Source organism: Postia placenta (assembly GCF_002117355.1).
Source record: "Postia placenta MAD-698-R-SB12 unplaced genomic scaffold POSPLAscaffold_10, whole genome shotgun sequence".
Classification (NCBI taxonomy): domain Eukaryota; kingdom Fungi; phylum Basidiomycota; class Agaricomycetes; order Polyporales; family Adustoporiaceae; genus Rhodonia; species Rhodonia placenta.
The window spans coordinates 1,631,261-1,652,154 of record NW_020169841.1 but is presented as its reverse complement, the minus strand read 5'-3'; the positions used below and the strand labels follow the sequence as shown (position 1 = coordinate 1,652,154).

At 53.2% G+C, this 20,894-nt stretch overlaps 9 protein-coding genes across 9 annotated transcripts in view; 3 read left to right on the top strand and 6 right to left on the bottom strand.

Moving 5' to 3' along the window:
- Window positions 1-370: 370 nt before the first annotated feature.
- On the bottom strand, window positions 371-1,962 carry POSPLADRAFT_1058851 (hypothetical protein; the record flags this gene model as incomplete). The annotated part of the gene is made up of 3 exons (XM_024481089.1): window positions 371-697; window positions 754-1,905; window positions 1,954-1,962. 3 exons carry the CDS (start codon window positions 1,960-1,962, stop codon window positions 371-373), a joined length of 1,488 nt encoding a protein of 495 aa, XP_024337472.1.
- A 1,372-nt stretch (window positions 1,963-3,334) lies between these two features.
- Window positions 3,335-4,551, bottom strand: POSPLADRAFT_1040688 (hypothetical protein). The gene is made up of 4 exons (XM_024477783.1): window positions 4,295-4,551; window positions 4,113-4,211; window positions 3,992-4,061; window positions 3,335-3,939 (listed from the first exon to the last, which is right to left on the bottom strand). Exons 1-4 carry the CDS (start codon window positions 4,483-4,485, stop codon window positions 3,427-3,429), a joined length of 873 nt encoding a protein of 290 aa, XP_024337471.1. The 5' UTR covers window positions 4,486-4,551; the 3' UTR covers window positions 3,335-3,426.
- Window positions 4,552-4,709: 158 nt separating this feature from the next.
- Window positions 4,710-6,406, bottom strand: POSPLADRAFT_1075210 (hypothetical protein). Its single transcript, XM_024482792.1, has 5 exons — window positions 5,761-6,406; window positions 5,564-5,705; window positions 5,401-5,511; window positions 5,160-5,344; window positions 4,710-5,106 (listed from the first exon to the last, which is right to left on the bottom strand). Exons 1-5 carry the CDS (start codon window positions 6,337-6,339, stop codon window positions 5,068-5,070), a joined length of 1,056 nt encoding a protein of 351 aa, XP_024337470.1. The 5' UTR covers window positions 6,340-6,406; the 3' UTR covers window positions 4,710-5,067.
- A 148-nt stretch (window positions 6,407-6,554) lies between these two features.
- POSPLADRAFT_1171763 (hypothetical protein) lies at window positions 6,555-7,973 on the bottom strand. The gene is made up of 9 exons (XM_024488148.1): window positions 7,689-7,973; window positions 7,552-7,620; window positions 7,423-7,488; window positions 7,319-7,357; window positions 7,198-7,249; window positions 7,061-7,143; window positions 6,953-7,009; window positions 6,813-6,889; window positions 6,555-6,757 (listed from the first exon to the last, which is right to left on the bottom strand). The coding sequence occupies exons 1-9, from the start codon at window positions 7,914-7,916 to the stop codon at window positions 6,745-6,747; spliced, it is 684 nt and encodes a 227-aa protein (XP_024337469.1). The 5' UTR covers window positions 7,917-7,973; the 3' UTR covers window positions 6,555-6,744.
- Window positions 7,974-8,249: 276 nt separating this feature from the next.
- POSPLADRAFT_1070785 (hypothetical protein) lies at window positions 8,250-10,459 on the bottom strand (the record flags this gene model as incomplete). Its single annotated transcript, XM_024482411.1, has 10 exons — window positions 8,250-8,406; window positions 8,458-8,569; window positions 8,624-8,984; window positions 9,042-9,299; window positions 9,361-9,449; window positions 9,505-9,582; window positions 9,634-9,709; window positions 9,768-9,894; window positions 9,982-10,379; window positions 10,433-10,459. 10 exons carry the CDS (start codon window positions 10,457-10,459, stop codon window positions 8,358-8,360), a joined length of 1,575 nt encoding a protein of 524 aa, XP_024337468.1. The 3' UTR covers window positions 8,250-8,357.
- Window positions 10,460-10,696: 237 nt separating this feature from the next.
- Window positions 10,697-13,384, top strand: POSPLADRAFT_1183203 (glycosyltransferase family 39 protein; the record flags this gene model as incomplete). The annotated part of the gene is made up of 8 exons (XM_024488984.1): window positions 10,697-11,036; window positions 11,086-11,238; window positions 11,291-11,892; window positions 11,946-12,041; window positions 12,100-12,594; window positions 12,654-12,811; window positions 12,862-13,009; window positions 13,059-13,384. Exons 1-8 carry the CDS (start codon window positions 10,768-10,770, stop codon window positions 13,382-13,384), a joined length of 2,247 nt encoding a protein of 748 aa, XP_024337467.1. The 5' UTR covers window positions 10,697-10,767.
- A 1,715-nt stretch (window positions 13,385-15,099) lies between these two features.
- POSPLADRAFT_1148222 (hypothetical protein) lies at window positions 15,100-16,227 on the top strand (the record flags this gene model as incomplete). The annotated part of the gene is made up of 3 exons (XM_024486151.1): window positions 15,100-15,220; window positions 15,467-15,698; window positions 15,936-16,227. 3 exons carry the CDS (start codon window positions 15,100-15,102, stop codon window positions 16,225-16,227), a joined length of 645 nt encoding a protein of 214 aa, XP_024337466.1.
- Window positions 16,228-17,469: 1,242 nt separating this feature from the next.
- Window positions 17,470-19,084, top strand: POSPLADRAFT_1058845 (hypothetical protein; the record flags this gene model as incomplete). The annotated part of the gene is made up of 3 exons (XM_024481088.1): window positions 17,470-17,478; window positions 17,527-18,696; window positions 18,752-19,084. 3 exons carry the CDS (start codon window positions 17,470-17,472, stop codon window positions 19,082-19,084), a joined length of 1,512 nt encoding a protein of 503 aa, XP_024337465.1.
- Window positions 19,085-19,826: 742 nt separating this feature from the next.
- The window catches only part of POSPLADRAFT_1147401 (hypothetical protein), a gene marked incomplete at both ends in the record, with an annotated part of 1,964 nt that continues 896 nt past the window's right edge, over window positions 19,827-20,894 (bottom strand). Inside the window, one exon of the mRNA XM_024486059.1 lies at window positions 19,827-20,833. Coding sequence (XP_024337464.1) covers window positions 19,827-20,833 — 1,007 coding nt within the window. The remainder of the gene's footprint in view (window positions 20,834-20,894) is intronic.

Below are 20,894 nucleotides of genomic sequence, written 5' to 3'. Positions count from 1 at the left end.
ACTGCTTTCGTCCGACTGAGGACGGAAGAATACTGCCAGCGAAAGGCGACGGGGTGTCGATGTTCAAAAGGTTATATACGTATCTGGCGTCCTTAGCCCCTACTGCAGGTGTATATTTAGCAGATGCAATACGACAAGCAGCCGTGGCTTATGAGTCACGATGAGTGCAGGTGAGCTGTATTGGCAAGGCGCCACAGAGCTTTCGCTTGCTGGATCCCTCCACAGTGCGTGAATTGTAAGCCGCACTCCATTCCGTAGGTTCAGCGGAGGGCCATTTGATCCAAATGATCAACATCGATATATAACAAGTATGATGGGTGTATCTATGCTCAACAAAATCCGGATTAACGAAAATACTAGCACCTGAGCGTCAGAGATTGCTCCTCGGGTCGAAGTCAGGCGCGATGATACGACTTCGGACGTCTTCCTCGAAAGACTCAGTGATATGTTCGAGCTTGCGGCACGTCCGAGCACCTACGACCTTCCATGCAGCAGATTTGACGACAGGAGTAAGATAGCTAAGGCCGCCAGCAAGTGACACCGAGACATAGCGGATGGACGGGGCTTCTTCGAGGAGCTGCAATGCTAATTCCTCTCGTTGGTCGATCTGAGCCGAAATCCTCCTCCTTGGATACATTACCAAGAGCCGCAGGTGAATCACGGTTGGCATACGGCCAAGAGCAGCCGAAATAACCCTCTAGCGACAATGTCAGTGAGTCGACCTAGACGATAAAGAATCGGATAGATACTCACTATGCATGCGAAAAGGCCCGGCGTCATGTCTCCTTCCGAAAAGGGATGAAGTTTAACTTCAAGACTACGCAGCCGCGGCGCGCATTCAACCAGCGGCATCCAAAAGGATTCGGCCAGGCCAGGATCAGCCATTATCGAGAATGAGAGCGCCAGAGGGGACGTCTGCTTGAATAAACGGAGAGCGGTTTTGAGCCCATATATGCCTGAAGGCGAGATGTCGAAATGAGGTCTGGCAAGTATGCTGCTAATCGAGACATGTGGAACATGGCAAGTTGGCGACCATTGCTCGAAGAGTTCCACAGGTCCTTCAACGTAGTCCAGGCTTTTCCAGCATGCATTCTCTGCTGAATTGAAGCGAACGCAATCATGGATTCGCAGCGCGCGAAGGTTTGGAAAGGCTCGCCACAGAGTATACATTGATATACCGGTATAAAGAAGCGGCAGGGATAGCTTGCGCATATCGGGGAACGAGTGCTGATATCCATTGTTCGACGAATGATCAGGGTCGAGCTCTTTCGAAAGTGGAAGCTCAAGGTCGGTTATCTTCATGTTTATGAGATTAGGAAGCACCTGATGCTCTGATAGGCCACTCGTCAAATCGATTATTCGCAGCTTCTGCAAGTCGTGGCGCATGGTCAAGAGAAACTCCTGGACGCATGTGCTTATGCCGAGGACCGTGATGTCCAGGCGGCGGAAGTTAGGCAGGGCGTGGATAGCTGACGCTATGCGGGGCTCCAGAGCAATGATTTCGTCAAAGAGATACACTTCGAGTGACTGCAGCTGAATAGCGTTCTCGAGGAATTGTGCCAGTTTCTGCCCAGCTGTCACGAAGGTCTCACCGAATTGATACATCCAAGAAATGTAGTGTTCTTTGGGGAGGCCAACGCGAATCTTCAGCGACTTGACGCAGTGTAGACGTCCAGGTATGTCATGGAGCATGTACGTACACATCCCCGTGATCTTTTGATAGTTTAGGTCACCGTGTACATCGTCGATTGTGACAGTCGATAGAGCCTGCCTTCGCGCGAGGGGATGTATGCTTCGAGCTGTGGCAGATAGCTTGTGGGCACTTGCCGCATCGAGGTGCGACACGATCTCGAGCAGAACATCTTCGTTTAGACCGAGGAGTCCTTGTTGAGCGCACAAGGTTTCCTAAACCAAGATTCAGTATATTCCTCTCTTGCAAATGGTGCGCCATACCCTTGACATTCTTGATTCTGGCGATATCGTGATTGTGGATTTCCCCTAGGAGACTTGTATGGCAGGTCAACGATTTAGACTGGTAGTGATCGTTGGGAGGTGCGAGGCAGTATCATATGGAGTTTGCTATAGGAGGCAGGGAAATAGACGGGAAGGACAATGTCGGAAATGTTGGCATACAGTGATTGGCAGCTGCTTTTTATCTGTGGTTGGGCTGTGATAACAGCAGTGTCGCGCCACAAAGAGCCTCTACACAAAAAGCCAAAGCCAGGTACCCGGACACGTCAAATATCAAGATTTTGAAGCACAAATGCAGAAAAGGGGTAACATGCTTTGACCTGGCAGTGGCGTAGTAGCCGCTTCGGCGCTTGTGTCATACCACACGGTACTGTGGCGGCGTCAGGAGGACATTGAGCGATTCAACCGCGTCTGTAGTGACGTGCACAAAGCGTAGACATTAGGCATCGAAAGAGCGCTTACGCAAAGGCTTTGCTCGTGAAAGATGTCAGGGGAACGTGCCGCACCTTGATTACGCAGGACGGCGCCTTGGCGCACTATGACAACTTTCCCCGGCATAGTAGCACCTCGCCAACAACGAGACGAGGCGCTGTCAAATACATCACCACGGCTCGGATGCCTCCGATATGCGGTTCGGGAGAAGATGCGGTGCACATTCAAGTTGCCAGTGAACATTGAGCGACGCCAAAGCAAAGTCTCGTAAATACCTTCTAGTTTCATAGAAAGATCATAACGCAAGAACGCATGAGCAGCTGGTAGATGACCGTCATCTACCATCTGCTCTTAGCATGTTTGTTGAATACCGCTATACTGTTCATTGGGGGAATATTCAGTAGATGCAATACGACAAGAATTCACCGACAGCATTCCCTCTCATTTTCATGAGGCTTCCGCTTTGTGTGGGATGCTGTGTACGTGGCGGGGTCAGAATAGCTGAGACTAGAGAGTTTGAATAAAGATCTCGTCTCGGTAGATGCGAATAGCAGACATGGTTGTGCTTAGATGATAGGAACCGGCTTCCGAGCGCTTCCATGTGCGTCCGTAAAAAAATCGTTGGTGTTCTTACACTTATATTTGACACCAACACGATGGATGCTTGCACGAGCAGATCAAGATGCGCCCACCTCGGCCACAGATCGAATCGCAACCAGTGTATTTACCCAATTCAGAAAATGGGAAGGGTTCGTCAGAGACTTGGCATTCTTTCTTGTGCAATGCACAAAGTCTGATATGAGATATGTAGGCTGTCCATCCGCTCAATTGTCCTGGTAGCAATCTCGTACCTACCCGTCTCATTCCCACACCCTTCGAGATGCGAGGGCCATTGGTCTACGAACAAGTAGACGTAGATCGGTCCGTGTACTTTGGCAGTCCCCCGGATCTATTATGGTATATAGCTAGGATACTGATGTCCCTGCATGCCTCGCACGCCCAGACCCCCACCTGCTCGCTCTTCTACGTCGTCGGATTCCACGGACCCGCATCGCTCAGCGAGCACCCACCCGGGCACTCGCACTTTCCGCCAAAGTCCTTCGGCATGTTCTCCGCAGGGATCTGCGCGAGGAGCTTCTCCTTGTACGAACTGCCGATGATGTCGATCTTCGACACGGTCACCTCGTCGAGCCACGGCTTGATGAACGTCCACACCGTCGAGAACGCCCACGGCGCGTTGATGATGTAGAACTTGCCCATGCACTCCGGGTAGCGGTCCTGCCCGATCGACGCTGCCGACATCACGTAGTCCTTCACGCGATAGAAGTTGGACAGCGACACGCCCTGCAGGTCCAGAATCGTGCACGACGTCTCGACCGGATGCCCCACCGCCTGCGAGCACGCAGGCAACCGCTCGTTCAGGAACTTCTCGTACTCGTACACGAGCCGCTTCAGCTGGCGCTCCTGCGTCGTGATCGCGTACAGCTTTGGGATGTCGAGCTTGCCCAGGCGCTCGACATATACCGGCCGCCCGTCCTGCGCACCGCCGTCAGACGATCACCGTGCGCGGGCGCATGGGCACACGCACCTTGTCCATTTTGTGGTAGTATGACGGGTAGTACTTGTCCACCTCCGCCTTCTCCTTAAAGTCAAAGTTCCTGGCGCGGGTACGGTGAACAGGGCGCCCCGCCAATACGCAGCGCACTCACTGCATGATGTCGTCCACCCCGAAGTCCTTCCGCCACTGCTCGCACGATAGGACCATCGCTTTCGCCTTCTCTACGTCGAACTTTCTGGCCCGCAGAAATCTGTAGCGCATGCGCGCCCGCGAGTGTGAGCGTCATCACGCGCGGCCACAGCAGTGCGCGTGCGCGCGCAAGAGAACACGCACCTGAGTAAAGCTGCATCGTGCATTCTTTCGGGCACAAAGTGCCCCTCGTCCTGCAGCTGCTTACGGAGCGTGTCTAGCGCATGCAGCTGTGCGACGGTGAGGTTACCCAGCCGCCCTGGAAGTGGCTTGTAGTTTGGATCGGTGACGCCCTCTGGCATGGGGCTGGCGCTCGCGGGCACTGTCGTACTCATCTCTACTTATGAATGTCGTTACTACTGTCGATAAGCGTCCGTGCGTGCAAGAGAGTGAGGGGAAACGTTGTCGTAGCGGGGAAGGATGAGGCAGGGGACAAGGGGTGGAGAGGGCTATATCAGGTAAGCGCCCTGTCAGATCGTCGTGATCATATCTGCACTGCTTCCAAGCGGCTCAGAGCCTCATTAATCCACGTAGCGGCGAAACATTACACGCGACAGGGGCAGGCATACACAGGTGCATTCACGTCTGGTTTTTTCATATACGCTACAACATCGTGGTACAACGCAAAGCCCGACTGCAAGTTGAGTCGCAGCCATCGGGGGACCTTGCCAGCGGGATCATGACTACAGGGGATTAAGCGCAGCTGGGCTACGGGCGGTGATAAATGAGCGACGGCGGTCAGATGCAACGTGCGAACGGGGGGTAGGGTGATGGGAACAGGATGGGGATGTGGGGAAGGCGGAGATGCGCAGGTTGAATGCGAGATGGGTGAGATGTCAGATGTACATTGATACAAGGAAAAGACGAGGAAACATATAACTCAAGTATCCCAAACGGCAAAAAAAACATGGCCCAGATCAGACAATGTCCCAGAGCTCTTCGAGCGCACAGCAGAACTGGTCGGGAATGTCAGCAGCTTGGCAGCCAATGAAGGGATCAGGTCGCTCACCTTGCCACATGCAACTGATGCGCTCAGCGGGTAGTTGCTGATACCGATTTTTTCGTCCACCATCCCGTCTGCAAAGTCATCTTTGCCGCGTGCCATTGCGCCCACAAAGACAGCAACTGAATGTGTCTCTGGGAGCGTCGGCAAGTATTGTGACAGCCGCACGGTTGGTGAGTCCCCCGAGAGAGCTGCCGTGCGCAGACGTGTCAGCACGAATTTTACGAAACGCGAGGGCAGTACGCACTCAATTTGATGGTGTTCACGGGAAGATGATCAGTCACGGGGTTCTTGATCACCTTCAACAGTTTCTCAGGACCATTAACACCTCGGATCGAGAGCTTGTGCAGAAGCTGGACTATTCGCAAAACGAGATAAGAGGATAGTGTCTTTGGCGAGATCAGACGCACCCATCAACCCGCTGAACCGCTTGAATGTTCGTGGTATCCTCACATGAGGGTTGACCTCAATAAGAACCCCTTTTGCGGTGTGGATGTAGACTTGCAGTAGGCCAGCCTTGTTCAAAGGCGAATCCAGCAGCGTCAGGAGACACTTGACGCAGTGTCAGTGCTCCTTGCCCACCAGAAAAAAACCTGCCAGCTCGCACCTGATGTGTGATGTCCGGCCTCGCATCCGCAATGTCCCGCCCCGTCTTTGCCAGGATGCCCTGGTGGTCGTCGCAGTTAAGCAGGGCATATTTGACGTCGCCCTCACGGCCGTTCTTGGACCGCCCGCCGGTGCTGACACGATACGCCTCGAGGCATGCCTGCTCCAGCACGACAAAAAGCCGCCGCTGGGAGGAAGCGACGCCGCCGCGGGGGACGTGCGCCTGCACGGGGAGCATGTGGGGGTTTGCTGGCTGCATGAGCGGGTTGCGGCTTGATTCGTGCAGCGACTTGCGTGTCTTGGTGGGGAGAGGGCGAGTTGGCCGGTCTGCCGGAGCCTTCTCCTCGACGGGCGATTCCGAAGAGGAGCTGCTGTCGGACTCTGGGTCGACCAGCATGTCCTCGGGCTCAGGCTCGTCCTCGTTCTCGTGCCGCCGACGTTGCTTGGGACGCTCGTTCGGCGGGGTAGATTTTGGGCGCGGCGGGGGGATGGACACGCGCGGGGAGGTGATGATTTCGACGGCGTTGGCACCAGAGTGGCGGCGGCGGCGGACGGCGGGTTGCTCGGTGCTCAGGGCCATGGCGATGATCTGGCTGGAAGGGGACGATCCGCGAGGCTAGGGACGGGAAATGAGGACAGCAGGGGCGGGCTGGACGTGTGGGATAAGAGAGGGTGCTACTGCAGAGGACTCATCCCGGACTCATAAGGCGAGAAGCCGAGCGGCTGAGGGCGCGACCGTACCCCGCAATTTTCACACACAGATCCCTCAGATCCTCTCGTCCCACACCCGAATTTGTCAAATTCCACGTAAACATCTGCATTCCCTGCGGCCATGTAATACCACAAACGCCAGTATGTAATACACCTTGTTGGATAGATTCCGTATACCCCAATGGCCCCAGTCTGAAACACGACCAATGGCGATCGACAACAGCCCCCTCTGGCCGCATTGTGTCACTGGAAGCTGAGAGCATCATCGCCCCGATTAGGAGCAGTATCTGCGCATCATGCCTGCGTGAGTATCGAAGCACGGGTGAGAGCGCATTTCCGTACCTTCTCTCGCCAAAATCGCCCAACCCGGGCACGATGTACGATTTCTCGTTCAAACCCTGATCAATCCAGCCGGTGATCTGCGCAGAGCACATCAATCTTGGGATCGCCTCGGCTCCACAAATAGCCATTAGCAGACGTACCACCCGGAGAGCTGGGTATTTCGTGCAGAAATTCCGCAAGCCTTCAGGAGACGCGATCTGTACGTTCAATAAGACCACAGCCCTCGCCATAGTCGTGCAACAACATACCAAGTTGATGAAAATGATCCGCTCCTCGGGCACGCCGTGTTCCATGATGACCTCCACCGCTTTCATGGCAGAGCCACCGGTAGCTGGCAGGGATCGTATTAGGGACTAGAACCAGCTCCACATAGTAGCAGTCGCACCGAGCATAGGGTCTAGCAACAGCACATATCGCTGTGCAATATCTTGCGGCAACTGTCCATGTAGCCGGTCGGAGATTTAGCATCCCCTCTGCCTACAGCCCTTTTTTTAATAGCCACGAACCTTGGAGTAGAACAACTTCGGCTGCGCCGTCTCCTCATCCTGCCAAAGAGAACGGTGAGGGTGAGCTACTTGTGCAACCTAAGAAAAACAGTATGTGGACACACCCTTTGAATCAGAATCTTGCCGATGCGGACGCTCCTGCACACTTCCCGGAGGCCCGCCTCCATCGCCTGGCGCACGCAAAAAGATTAGTATGACGAGCGGGGGTGCAGCTTGCGCACAGAGACGTCTACCTCGCCCGCACGCAGGATGGACACGCCGCATATGTGCCCCTCGAAGCCGACACCCTCGTACGTTACGCCCTGCCGCGCGCATCACGATCGTCAGTACGGGTGCTCGCACGACCACGATCGAGAGCGGGCGTGCGCACCGTGGGCGTCTCGATGGTCTTGGGCACGACAGGGAGGTGGTTGAGGCCCTCCTCGACGAGCAGGCGGATGATGCGGTCAGAGTAGAAGAGAAAGTCCCCACGGCTCGTGCTCTTGTCGCGGATGATCGTGTACAGCGCCTCGAGCTGGGCCGTCTGTGGGAGCGTAAAAACGGACGGTGGGAGCGACGCGGGCGTCGTCTGGGACGAGAGCGAGTTCTGCGCGACCATTGTTGCTGTGCGTGTGTGATTGTGCACGTTGGCGGGCGGGCGTGGACAAGATCTGCGCACACGGATAGGGTCAAGTCACACTGCTGAGAGAGCGGGTCCCTGCGCCGCGAGGGTAGTGTGTGGAGAGCATGCGCCAAGGTCAGGTTCATCGCGATAAATACTAGCTCGGCTCGCAGACGCCTCGCCCCTTACCCAGGCGCGACTCTGCGATGCATAGAACGTCGGCAATACACTATCTACAGCTCGCTACTACCGAAGCCAGCTTCGCCAGAAAATGCACCACACCTAATAGAAGTTCTAATCGACGCGTGCACCCTCACAAGGTCCGTGCGATGATATGATACGTGCACTGCAGCAAGTGCGGTCAGTCGGCCCATAGTAGGGACAGAAATCGTAGGCAATACAAATTTTGGCTGTGTCGTATTCTAAAACGTCTGTCTTCTATACCGCCTCCCGTCTTCGTGGTGTCGCGCGCAGGATGTCATCGACACTGTCGGGGGTATCAGCGAGTATCAGGACACTCAGATTGCATTTCACATACCGGAGAATCATCTCTGCAGCCTCACTCGCACTGAGAACTACTTGGCGTTTCAGCTTGTAGCTCTCGGTGACGCCAAGCTTGTGCATGGATCCAATCGCGCCCTCGTTCATGTCTACGTGTTGCGTCAGCGACAGCAGCGAATAGCAGGCAAGCAACGTGAACTCACCGAGGCCGGCGTCCGAATGGCCCTCATAGTGTGCCGCTCGAAGTTTCGACACGAGATCCGACGAGTCATACCCTGCATTGTCTGCTAGGATGGTCGGAATCTGTCTCAGCGCTCTGCTGAACGCCTCCGCTGCGATGGCCTTCTTGCCCGTGATCTTCCGCGCCTCCTCCTCCACCGCACAGCTCATGAGCATCTCCGCGCAGCCGCCACCCAGTACCACTCGTGTCTCCTTCACGGTTTGCGAAAGGACCGAGAGCGCGTCGTGCAGCGAGCGCTCGGCTTCGTCGACCATCTGCGAAGTTGATCCACGCAGGACGACAGTACATGCCTCACCCGCAGCGACGCCAGAGAATTTGATCAGCTATGATACAGCATGCAACTTAGCACACGAATACATGCAGTCAACGCACGTTCGTACCTTATCCTCGCCGATCATGATCTCCTCGATCAAGTCGCAGCGTCCAAGTTTGACGAGGTCTGGTCGGTCGAACGTACTCGCGATCTCACCGCCAGTGACAAGTGATAGTCGCTCCACGCCTTCGAAGTCAGCATGCTCAATTGTGACAATGCCCTTGTCGGCGAGTAGGTTTTCAGGATAGTTATAGATGAGTTGACGGTTCACGAAGCAGTTGATACCGTGTGAGGCAATAGCTTCCACCTTCGCCTTCATTTTTTCCTGCGTGTACAAAGTGACGGAGCTCGTCAAAGAGTTCATTCCGACACATATAACCACGTACTCGTTCCGCACGCTCGAGTTCTGCCAACTTTCCAGTGCTGTCCACCTTCACACGCGCTCCGAAGATCTTGATCTTGTCCGTGTCCATCGCTGCCGAACACACTCCTTAGCACTGGATACCGCACGGCTCCGCGTGTGAACTTACACGTGTTCGCAATGAGAATCTTCGCATTCTCTAGGCGTTTTGGACAATTGATACCGATCGTCTTGTCCAGAATGAATCCTACATTCCTATCAATGCCGGTATGATATGACAGATGAGAATGGGCCTCACCTTCGTCGAGATACGAATCCGTGAGCTTTTCGCCAACCTTCTTGATGATTTGAATGTGATCCAAGTCGGTCGAGCCCTAGGCGCAGCATGAGCTTCGATGCGCATGCTAACGTGAGATGACGTTGCGTTCAAACCTTCAATCGGAGGACAGCATCGACAGCAAGATTCGCAAAATACTCCTTGTCCTGTGAGAGGACTTTTGACGAGAGCGTTGTTCGCGCAATATTGAAGAGATCTTGTCTGAACTGAGCAGGGTCCGTACTATGATCATCTTAAATGAGCCTCAGCACCTACGGCATGACCAGCGCAGAGGCAGACGTCGATGCGTATCCCTAATCGCATACTCACCTATGGTCGACCGCCGCCTTCTCCAGTGCCTTCAACGCCGCGGCGCTCGCAATACGGTACCCCTCAACGATTGTTTGCGGGTGGATCCTCATCGCGATCAGTTTCTCCGCCTCACGCAGTAGCTCCGCCGCGAGCACGCATACACTCGTCGTCCCGTCGCCAACCTCATCGTCCTGCACCTTCGAGATGTTCACTAGGATTTTCGCCGCAGCGTTGTCCAGTTGGATCGCCTTCAGGATCGTTGCGCCATCATTTGTGACGTTGATATCGCCGGAGGACGCGGACTGGAGGATCTTGTTCATGCCCTTAGGACCTAGAGTCGACTTGACGAGGTCGCCGAGGGCTAGAGCACCGACGAAGGATGAGAGACGCGCATTTTCCGCCTTCTCTTCCGTTGCCTGAGCAGTACAGGTTTCGAGAGCATCCTACACTGCGAGAATGCACGACTCACCTCGTTACCAAAGATATTCATCGACATATTGACTGATGGCAAGCTTTACTCCGAGGACGCGCTCTGAGTTCCAGGGAGCGCGTAATTCTGCAAACTCCCACGCTACCGATAGCCTACGCGGCGAAGATAACCTAACAGCATACCTTTAAGAGGGTTGAATACTATCAATACAAACTAATCCCTTGCAGCCTCATACGCGCCAGACACGTCGGTGCGCGCAAGATCATCTTACTGCGCAGCCTCCACCAGTCCGCCCCGTCTCTCCTTACTTCCCCATCTTCTCCTTCACCCTCGCGTGTATCTGGCCTTGCTTGTATTCTTCATCTCGTCTCGCCATGTCCGGCGGTGTCAGAGTCAGGAGACCGACCTCTCCGCCACCTGGTCTACCCCAGATGGCCCCTCAACGATTCCCCCATCTTCGTCATGACCATTTGGATGCCGATGCGCGCAAGGAGGCTGCGTCGAAAGGCTATGTCCCAGGTCGTAGAACACACGCACCGGGCGGCCTCAACATTACCCCAGGCGAATGGAAATTACTTGGCGTAGTTGTCATTCTGGCCATGTGCGTGCGGTTGTTCCGCATATCACAACCAGATAGTGTAGTGTAAGTAGCTCTGCGTCTCATGAGAAGGCATATGCTGAGCGAGGCCCAGTTTTGACGAGGTGCACTTTGGCAAATTCGCGTCAAAGTACATCAAGTCGCAGTACTTCGTAGACGTGCACCCCCCACTCGCCAAACTGCTAATCACGCTAGCTGGTTTTGTCTTTGGCTACGACGGAAACTTCGACTTCAAGGATATTGGAAAGTGAGTGCTATGATGCACGTTTGTCTTTCGACGCATAACCTGACGCACACAGAGCCTATGAGCATGTACCATTTGTCGCCATGCGTCTAGTGCCTGCATTCATGGGCGTTGCAACTGTTCCTATATCCTATCTAACCCTGCGTGCTCTTGATTGCCGCGCGACGACGGCCATGCTCGCTTCGCTCTTCATCACCTTTGAGAACGGTCTCGTCACCCAATCTCGACATATCCTGCTCGACTCACCCCTCGTGTTTTTCACTGCTCTCACCGTGCTCCTCTGGACTGGCTTTTGTAACGAGGACAAACATGAGCCCTTCACCGAAATGTGGTGGACGTGGCTTGTCCTCTCCGGTCTGTCTCTCGGTGCAGTGGTCAGCTGTAAGTGGGTCGGTCTGTTTACGATTGCCACTGTGGGCTTCAGCACCATCAAGCAGCTCTGGACACTCTTGGGCGACTTGCGTGTTTCGTCGAAGGTGTTCATGAGACATTTTATGGCCCGGGCAGCCTGCTTGATCGGCATTCCCATCCTGTTCTACATGTTCATGTTCTGGATCCACTTCCTGATCCTGCAGAACCCCGGCGATGGTGATGGTTTCATGAGTTCTGAGTTCCAGCATACACTCAACGGCCGCGGTATGGCGGACACATATGCCGGTAAGACCATTACAGGTAGGTCACAGCCCGCACCTCATATTCGGTCGTTGCAGATGTTGCGCTTGGTTCTACGATCACGTTGCGACATGTCAACACCCAAGGCGGCTATCTGCACTCGCACTCTCACACTTATCCCACTGGTAGCCAGCGTGAGTTGCGTCACCAAAATTATATCTCTGCTATGTTGAACCCAATCACCGTACACAGAACAACAAATCACGTTATATCCCCACCGTGACGAGAATAACGTATGGCGAATTTTGAATGCTACGCGGGAAGGCGATCCCACCCACGACTGGGCGAACCAGCCGCTCACGTACGTCACCCCGGGAATGCATATAAAGCTGCAACACATTGTCACCGACAAGCACCTCCACTCGCATGAGCAGCGGCCGCCCGTATCAGAGGTCGAATACCAAAATGAAGTGTCAGGATATGGCATTCCCAATTACCCTGGCGATGCGAACGACGACTGGGTCGTGGAAATTGCGCACGGGGATAAGCGAGACAAGGAGTCGAGCAAGCGTCTCAGGACGTTGCGCACGCACCTCAGACTCAGGCATGTCATGACCGGGTGCTACCTCTTCTCGCACAAGGTCAAACTGCCGGATTGGGGCTTCGAGCAGCAGGAGGTGACGTGCAACAAACAAGCGATAAAGGAGAACTCGCTGTGGTACATTGAGACTTCTGCGCATCCCAAACGTGTGTTGGGATACACCTGTTTCCAAATTGCGGCATACTGATAGCTAATCATGTCGCAGTGCCTCAAGATGCACCCAAGGTCAACTATAAGCTTCCTGGGTTCTTGTCCAAATTCCTAGAACTGCAGCAAGTCATGTGGGCGACTAATGCAGGCCTCACGGATCGTCATACCTTCGATTCCCGTCCTGACTCATGGCCTCGTATGCGTCGCGGCATCGTGGGTGTTCTAACATCTGGGCTGTCATCGAGATTGATTATCTGTCGCAGAACTTCTGGGTAAGAGATCATCGCCAGATATACCTCCTGGGCAATCCCATGGTATGGTGGCTGAGCACTGCGGCCGTACTGTGCTATGTCGCCGTGCGAGCATTCTTGATTCTTCGCGCAAAACGCGGCTACAGGGACTTTGAGAACAGTGAGTTGCTCCTTAACCGCTGCGCGTTTGAGTACCAATACTCTCGCAGCGAAGGTCGTAAAGTACGATACCCTCTGTGGTTTCCTGTTCGTCGGCTGGTCTCTGCACTACTTCCCGTTCTACCTCATGGGTCGCCAGCTCTTTCTTCACCATTACTTCCCTGCTCTCTATTTTGCCATACTCCTGTCATGTGGGGTCTTCGACTTGGTGACATCGGCTCTTAAGCCTAAGGTCCGCCTGCAGGTTGCGGGAGTCCTCCTAGTCATCGCAATCTGGAACTTCGTGTACTTGAGTCCTATCGCGTACGGCAACACCTGGACGAAAAGCAAATGCGAGAATGCGCGTTGGCTGAGGACATGGGACTTCGCATGGTGAGTGTCATTGCCCTTGTGTTGATGCGGCTGATCAATACTGGTCTAGTGGCGAATTTCACGAGAAGGTATGTACCGAAGCACGAGACGTTTATAACATTGCTCACTGATGTGTGATATCTCTTCAGTACTCGGATTACGATGTGGCCATCGCTGCTACGCCGCAGAGATCGACAGCACCCGTCATTAGTCCACCTGCTGCAGGAGAATATAAGCAGGCGGAGATCGTCGTCGATGTTCCTCTTGAAGACGCTGCCGAAACCACGATTGATTTTGGTCACGCCGAACCTGGGCTAAACATCTTCGCCGGCGTCCCACACGAGGACCTCAAAAGTAGCAACGTCGTCGTCAAGCAGCAGCCGGCGGAAGAGAAAGAAATTAGCTCAGTTGAGGTGCAGCAAACCTCGACAGCCGCACAAGCGTTCCATGGGGTGGCGCAGCCTGCTGCCGAAGACGCTACTGCAGAAACCACCTCGGAGGACTCGCTAACCGCCGTGGATCTGCCTACACCAGAAGAAGAAGAACCTGTTAAGGTCCAGGGCGCTCTGCTGGAGGAGGAGGCTGAGGCGGATCGTGTCAGGCACGAGCTATTCTCTGACGCCGAGCTGGATTAGTGCAATGCTTGTATTTATTGTATTTCTCATATCAATTCGAGCGCATGACAGCATCCTTTACAGTCGAAAGGATGTTCGGGACCGCAGAAAGGTTGGTGAATATTGCCATGCGACAATCATCGATGCAGGACACTCATTGCCCCGATGTAGAATCGGCGGCGCTGGTATTCGCCAAGCAATGTGGTCCATCGGTATTAATGAGGTGCATGTGGTGTTTACAAGAGTCCAGCCAGGAGTCCTGATGGCCATGCGCGTTCGCGCGCTGGATCCCAGATTGCATCGTTTTTCATTGCTGTGTGATACGTTTGTTCACTCGTGGAGGACGCAGAGATTTTGTTGGATCTGCCACGTTATTTACTCGATTTCAGGCTATCCCTCCTCCCAGGCTTTCAATCTTCACCTTCACTGGAGACATAGGACGAGTCTTCAGCCACCGCTTCAGCTCCTCTTCTGCGTTACTCTGAGCGGCGCTTTGGACAATAACACAGCTTGTCCGTCAGTGCACCTAGCGACACCGTTTCTTACCCATGACAAATACACCGCCTCTCTCGGGTTCGACAGTTATTTCGCAGCTAGAAGTAGCGTAAGTTGTCTCTCAAATGTAGCTAAGTTACTGATGCAAATATAAAATAGAGAGCTTTCCAACTACTTTGCTTGGGTAATTATAAGTGAGTTTCTCCGATTTTGGCCAAGAAATCATCCGGTTGAACGGCGACGGTATTCAGCACTGATTGTCTATGAGACAATATTCTCCATCGCGGATGATGTGCATATTATGCGGTTGCCCAAATCGAGCGCGACATTTTTGCAACTGACAAATCGGTTGGCTTGTTGGCTTTTGCATTCATGCTTGTACCTTTCCATATGACCAGCACGCCAGTGGGTTATCACTATTCTGACCCTCGGTGTACTTATGCTCATCGAATGCCTCCCAGGTGTTAGCCCAAGTCTCTATCTCGTTTGTGATGATTCACTCATGCCCACACTTGCAGCTGTGCATTCTTCGACTACGGCTACTCCCTTGTATCTCTCATCGTCGCGGGTTTGTTGATAGGTAAGAACATGGTCCGTGCGACGTGTAAATCCTATGCTTAACCCCCCTCATATGTTAGCTGTGACAGCGTTGCGTGCATTTGCGGTCAGTGGTCGAAATTGGTACATTGTCGCATTCATGTGGCTTTTGGGCCTTGTACCTACCGCCATAAACTTTGTTCGTCCTCTTCGTCGTGACCGATATGCATCAATTGATTTGACCCCACAGTTTCGAATGTCAAGGACTACGACGTATTTTATCCCTCCATGGGGATGTGTCGAGTCTATAAATATCGACAACCAAATTTCTTTAGCGTAAGTACCCATGCTATATTATATGCTATCAAATTTTGCTCAAGACTCTCCGCACTACACAGTAGTAAGCGCAATGCTCTCTTATACATGCTCTACTCATAAATCGATACGCATTTTTGTTACAGCCGGGATAGTCTCACGATTATCCTTTCTCCTTCCTGATATCATGGCCGTTGGCGTTACATGGTTTTATATTCAGCGCGGAAAATCAGCGAAATTACGATCCATATGTAACTTTTGGACTGTAAGGCCTGATATTTTGACTGTCACACTCCATGATGGTGAGCCCTTCATGTCGTTTCTCAATCTTATAAATTCATTGATCTGGCTATCGCTCGAAGGAACACTCTACTTTTTGTAAGCACACCGACGCAGACGGGCAGTCGAAAGTAGCTAATCAGCGTCACAGGACTATCTCATTGCGCAATGTTATCAGCCTCGTCATGGATTTCTATGTTCGTGGTGCTTCCTAGCACGGAATTTTGTTGACTGACAATGTCCCCAGCACAACTTGCTTGATCTCGCGCCATTCGTCACTGCGTCGGTGTCTGTTTCTTTGCCTGATGGGAGAAATAATCGATTTATCTTTCACAGGATGTCATCCATCCTCATCTCTCGATTCCTCCTTCATATCCGCGAAGCAGCCGATTGTGCCTCAAACACTGACGCCATGCAGTCCTATGTGTGCACTGAAAGCGAGTCTGACAGGCACACCTGGCTGTCAACAACCGACTTCGCTCTCCACAGCTCGGATGATACGGGTGATGTGGATGTGGATGAGCACCCGGGCTTTGACAGCGTTCCGAGAGACGGAGTAGGCGGTAGTCACAGAAACGTCGACATGGGGCTAGACGTCTCTATAGGGATAGACCGGCAAGCATACTGATGTGTTGTTCTTGAAGAAATCGTCTCACGAGAGTTCGCTTTGAGTGTGACCACATTTCCTTGCTGGGAGCCTTTTGAGGAGTCTTCTTGCTTGCACGCTCTCTCACGCCTCTGACGTTTGTCTCTTTCGTTCCTGCATTATCGTGTAACAGAAGCCGTGGCATAGAACACACATCGCAATGATTCCTGCCATTGTGAGCTGGCGAGGTTCAAATGGCCATCGTCCATCGCAGTGGAAGGACAAAATGCATCCTTCGCGCACGCTCTGAGCCGTGCAACTTGAATGTGCACTTCAAATTACACGTCATGACTGTCCTGCTCGGCGGTTCATGGCGATCATGATAACTGTCAGTACGAGACAGCACCTATCGCCCTTCCGGTTGCCCTGGGCTTAGCGAATTTGACGATGACGAGGATGTAGGATTGCGGATCTACAAAATATAATGCAACTTAACCAAGCGAAGACATTGGTGCTGGACGCTTGTGCGCACGCCGCACGGGTCTCACCCGTCATCTACCAGCTGCGCTTGCATTCTTGCGTTGTGATCTTCCTATAACACCAGAATGTGTCTACGAGACCTTGCTTTGGAATCAGTGAACATTGAGTGTGCACTTCTTCCAATGCCGCGTATCGTAGAGGCATCCGAGACATGCTGATGTATCCGACAGCATCTCATCTCATGGCGAGGTGCTACTGTGTCAGTTCATGATGTCTATTATCATACGTAGTGCCTCAGAGTGACTGTGGGCCAATGCGTCGTCCTGCTTTCGAGGTGTAGCGCGTTTCCTTGGCAGCTTTCACGAGCACAGCTTCTGCGTAAATGCTCTTTCGATGTCTGATGTCTACGCTTTGTTACAGTGTCCTCCTGATCATACACAGCCACAGTACTGAGCGGCTACTACGCCACTGCCAGGTCAAAGCGCGTTACCCCTTTTCTGCTTTTGTACTTCAAAGTCTTGATATTTGACGTGTCCGGGTACCTGGCTTTGGCTTTTTGTGTAGAGGCTCTTTGTGGCGCGACACTGCTGTTATCACAGCCCAACCACAGATAAAAAGCAGCTGCCAATCACTGTATGCCAACATTTCCGACATTGTCCTTCCCGTCTATTTCCCTGCCTCCTATAGCAAACTCCATATGATACTGCCTCGCACCTTCCAACGATCACTACCAGTCTAAATCGTTGACCTGCCATACAAGTCTCCTAGGGGAAATCCACAATCACGATATCGCCAGAATCAAGAATGTCAAGGGTATGGCGCACCATTTGCAAGAGAGGAATATACTGAATCTTGGTTTAGGAAACCTTGTGCGCTCAACAAGGACTCCTCGGTCTAAACGAAGATGTTCTGCTCGAGATCGTGTCGCACCTCGACGCGGCGAGCGCTAACAATCTATCGGCCACCGCTCGAGGCATACACCCCATCGCGCAAAGGCAGGCTCTATCTAACCTGGAGATAAATGTCATGGACAATCTCCATGGCTATGAAATGATCACGGAGATGTGTACATACATGCTCGATGACATACCTGGACGTCTACACTGCGTCAAGTCGCTGAAGATTCGCGTTCGAATTATTGAAGAATGTCACCCTTCTGGAACGGGTCCATATGATAAGATCACCATGCCAGCTAGGCGAAAACTGGCACAATTCCTCGAGAACGCCATTCAACTGCAGTCGCTCAAATTGTATCCCTTTGGCAACCTCATCACCCTGGAGCCACGCTTAAAGTCAGCTATCCACGCCCTGCCTAACTTGCGCTGTTTGAACATCTCGGATCTCTTGGATCTGAGCCCATGTGTCCAGGAGTTTCTTTTGACTATGCGTCACCAGCTGCAGAAGCTGCGAGTGGCCGATTTGTGGACCGACATGACAGAGTACAGGGTCCTTCCTGCCCTCAGAAACATGAAGATGACTGACCTTGACCTTGATCTGTCGCAAGACTTCGCCTGTCGTCGTTCTTCGAACACCCTCAATGGGCCTCACCATCCGTATTTTTTCCCCGATGTGCGCAAGCTATCCCTGTCGCTTCCTGATGAAAATATTTCAATGTCTACGCTGGTGCGAGCCTTTCCAAACATTCGCGCGCTGCGCATCCATCGTTGCGGTTCCTTCACTTCAACAGAGGCTGCCTGCTGGGAAAGCCTAGACTCCGTTGAAGGACCTGTGGGATTCTTCGAGCAATGGTCACCAACTTGCCATATTCCACACGTCTCGATTAGCAGCAGACTTGCGAAACCTCATTTCGACACCCCGTCTTCCGCAACCACGCATGAGCTCAAACCCACTCTTTGCTTAATCAGGAAGGCGTCCCCTGTGGCGCTTACATTGTTGATCATGGCTGATCCTGGACTAACCGACTCCTTCTGGATACCGCTGACCAAATGCACGCCGCGCTTGCGTAGTCTTGAAATCCACCTTTATACTTTTCCGGAAGGAGATGTAATGCCACGCCTTTTCGCATGCAAGGTGAGTATCTATCTAATTCTTATCGTCTAGGTCGACTCAATCATATTGTCTCTAGAATGTCATTTCCGCTGCTCTTGGCCTTATGCCAACCGTGATGCACCTGCGGCTCTCGGTAGTGTACTCATGGAGGAGGATCGGAACTGAGATCGATCAAATACAACCAGAGGAATGGGCGTTGCAGCTCCTTGAGCAAGCCCCGTCCGTCCGTTGCGTCTCGCTGTCATTCACTAGCTGCCGAAGATACTTTCCTCATGACACCAAGACTACTGCATGGAAGGTCGTAGGTGCTCGGACGTGCCGCAAGCTCGAAAGGATCACTGAAGCTTTGGAGGAAGATGTCCAAAGACGTATCATCGCGCCTGACTTCGACCCGAGGACCAGTCTCTGACGCTCCGGTGCTGCTTTCGTTGATGCGGATTTTGCTGTCCATGTATACTTGTAATATATCGATGTTATTTGTCTGATTCAAATGGCCCTTCGCTGGACCTATGGAATGGAGTGCGGCTTACAATTAACGTACTATGGAGGGATCCAGCAAGCAACAGCTCTGCGGGCCCTTGCCAATACAGCTCACCTGCACTCATCGTGACTAACAAGCCATGGCTGCTTGTCGTAATGCATGATCTACTGAAAATCCACCCGCAGTTAGGTCTATGAAGGACGCCATATACATATATAAACTTTCGAGCATGGAGATATAATACAGCCAGGGTCTCGACACCCCGTCGCTTTTCGCTGGCAGTATTCTTTCGTCCTCAGGACGAAACTTCGGTGCTGGACCAAAACAAATACCGCACTGCCTGGATTACCGCCCCCGTTGCTGTGGCGAGAAGTGTAAGCCTTATTGAACTCGAACTGTGCCCTAACTCTCCGTCTTCACTATCTAGCAGTTTGAATACGAGAAATCTAATAGTGTGGGTCTCTTAAGCCCTGTTTAAGTCCGTCATAGGCTTAAATAAAATCATCATCGTCAAGCCGTCATCACCTATGAGATATGCCTCACACTTGAACATGATTTTAGCTTGCCGTCCCGACACAATTCACTTGCCACATATTTCTAGTCTCCCTTAGGCAGCTTACAATACAGCGCCCTATTTGAGACGTCCAGCACCACAATGCATACTTCCGCGTCAACCAGCAGCCTGTGCACGCTCAAGTCTCTTATTCACCGCCACCGGCCGTCCGCTCGGAGGATGCGCCATATCCGCAAACCGCCCCTCTCGCATCCTCAACAGCACCTGAATAAGAAACCCTGCGTCCACAACCTGCTGCCCTTGTTCCGCCGACTCGCTCGTCACCGGCGTCGCTCCACTGCTCATCGTCCCCCCACTCCCCACACTTCCGCTACGCCCGACCGACTCTCCGCCAGCCGGGCGTTTCGCCCCGGAATATCCAGGCCTGTGCTGCGCGAACACTCCGCGGGCAGAGTCACCGCTTCCCGACATCCCGTCCTCGCGGTAGCGATCCCACAGCGCATACAGTCCGATAATCTCCTGAGCGATGGTCGCGACGTGCGCCATGCTCACATTGAGACCAGCCATGAACCCTACGATGTCCTGCGGCTGCTTCCTGTGTGTCGCCGCGTTCGAGCGGGAAGACCGGCGTGGTGTGGTGGCTGTGGAGGGCTGCGACTGCAGTTGCGAGTGTGACGAGCTGCGCGACACCGGCTGAGACGACGACGAGCTCGACTGCGCTTGGATGAGGCTGCGTGTCGAGTTGTGGAGTACGAGCACAAGGTAGATGGCAGCGATAGCAATCAGATGAGGCGGGTGGATGAGGCACAGGTCGGTGCGATAGGTGTCGTTGATGATGAACCTAGCAGCAGCCTGTTGTTCAGATGCGTGTGCTGTGAGCGAGCGAGGAGACACCCACCAGGCCATCTGGAGCGCGCCATCTTGCAGCTCCAGCTTGCCCTCGCCTGTGCCCCAGAATCGCCGGCCATCGTCAATGCCAGCACCCACCTCGCCGGCTTCTGCTTCGCTCACGTGGATGCTGCCCTCCTTCCCGCACAGCATCATCAGCGTGCGGTAAGGGTGGAACACAATCAGGTCACACTCCAGATCGTCTACCAGGTAGAACTCCATCTCCGCGAGCTTGGAGTTGTCTGTGGGAAACGACTTGACGCCGTACTCTTCGCCTACAATGAGATTCAATCCGAGCGAGCTGTACGCGGATGCCGTGCTTACTGCCAAATATCT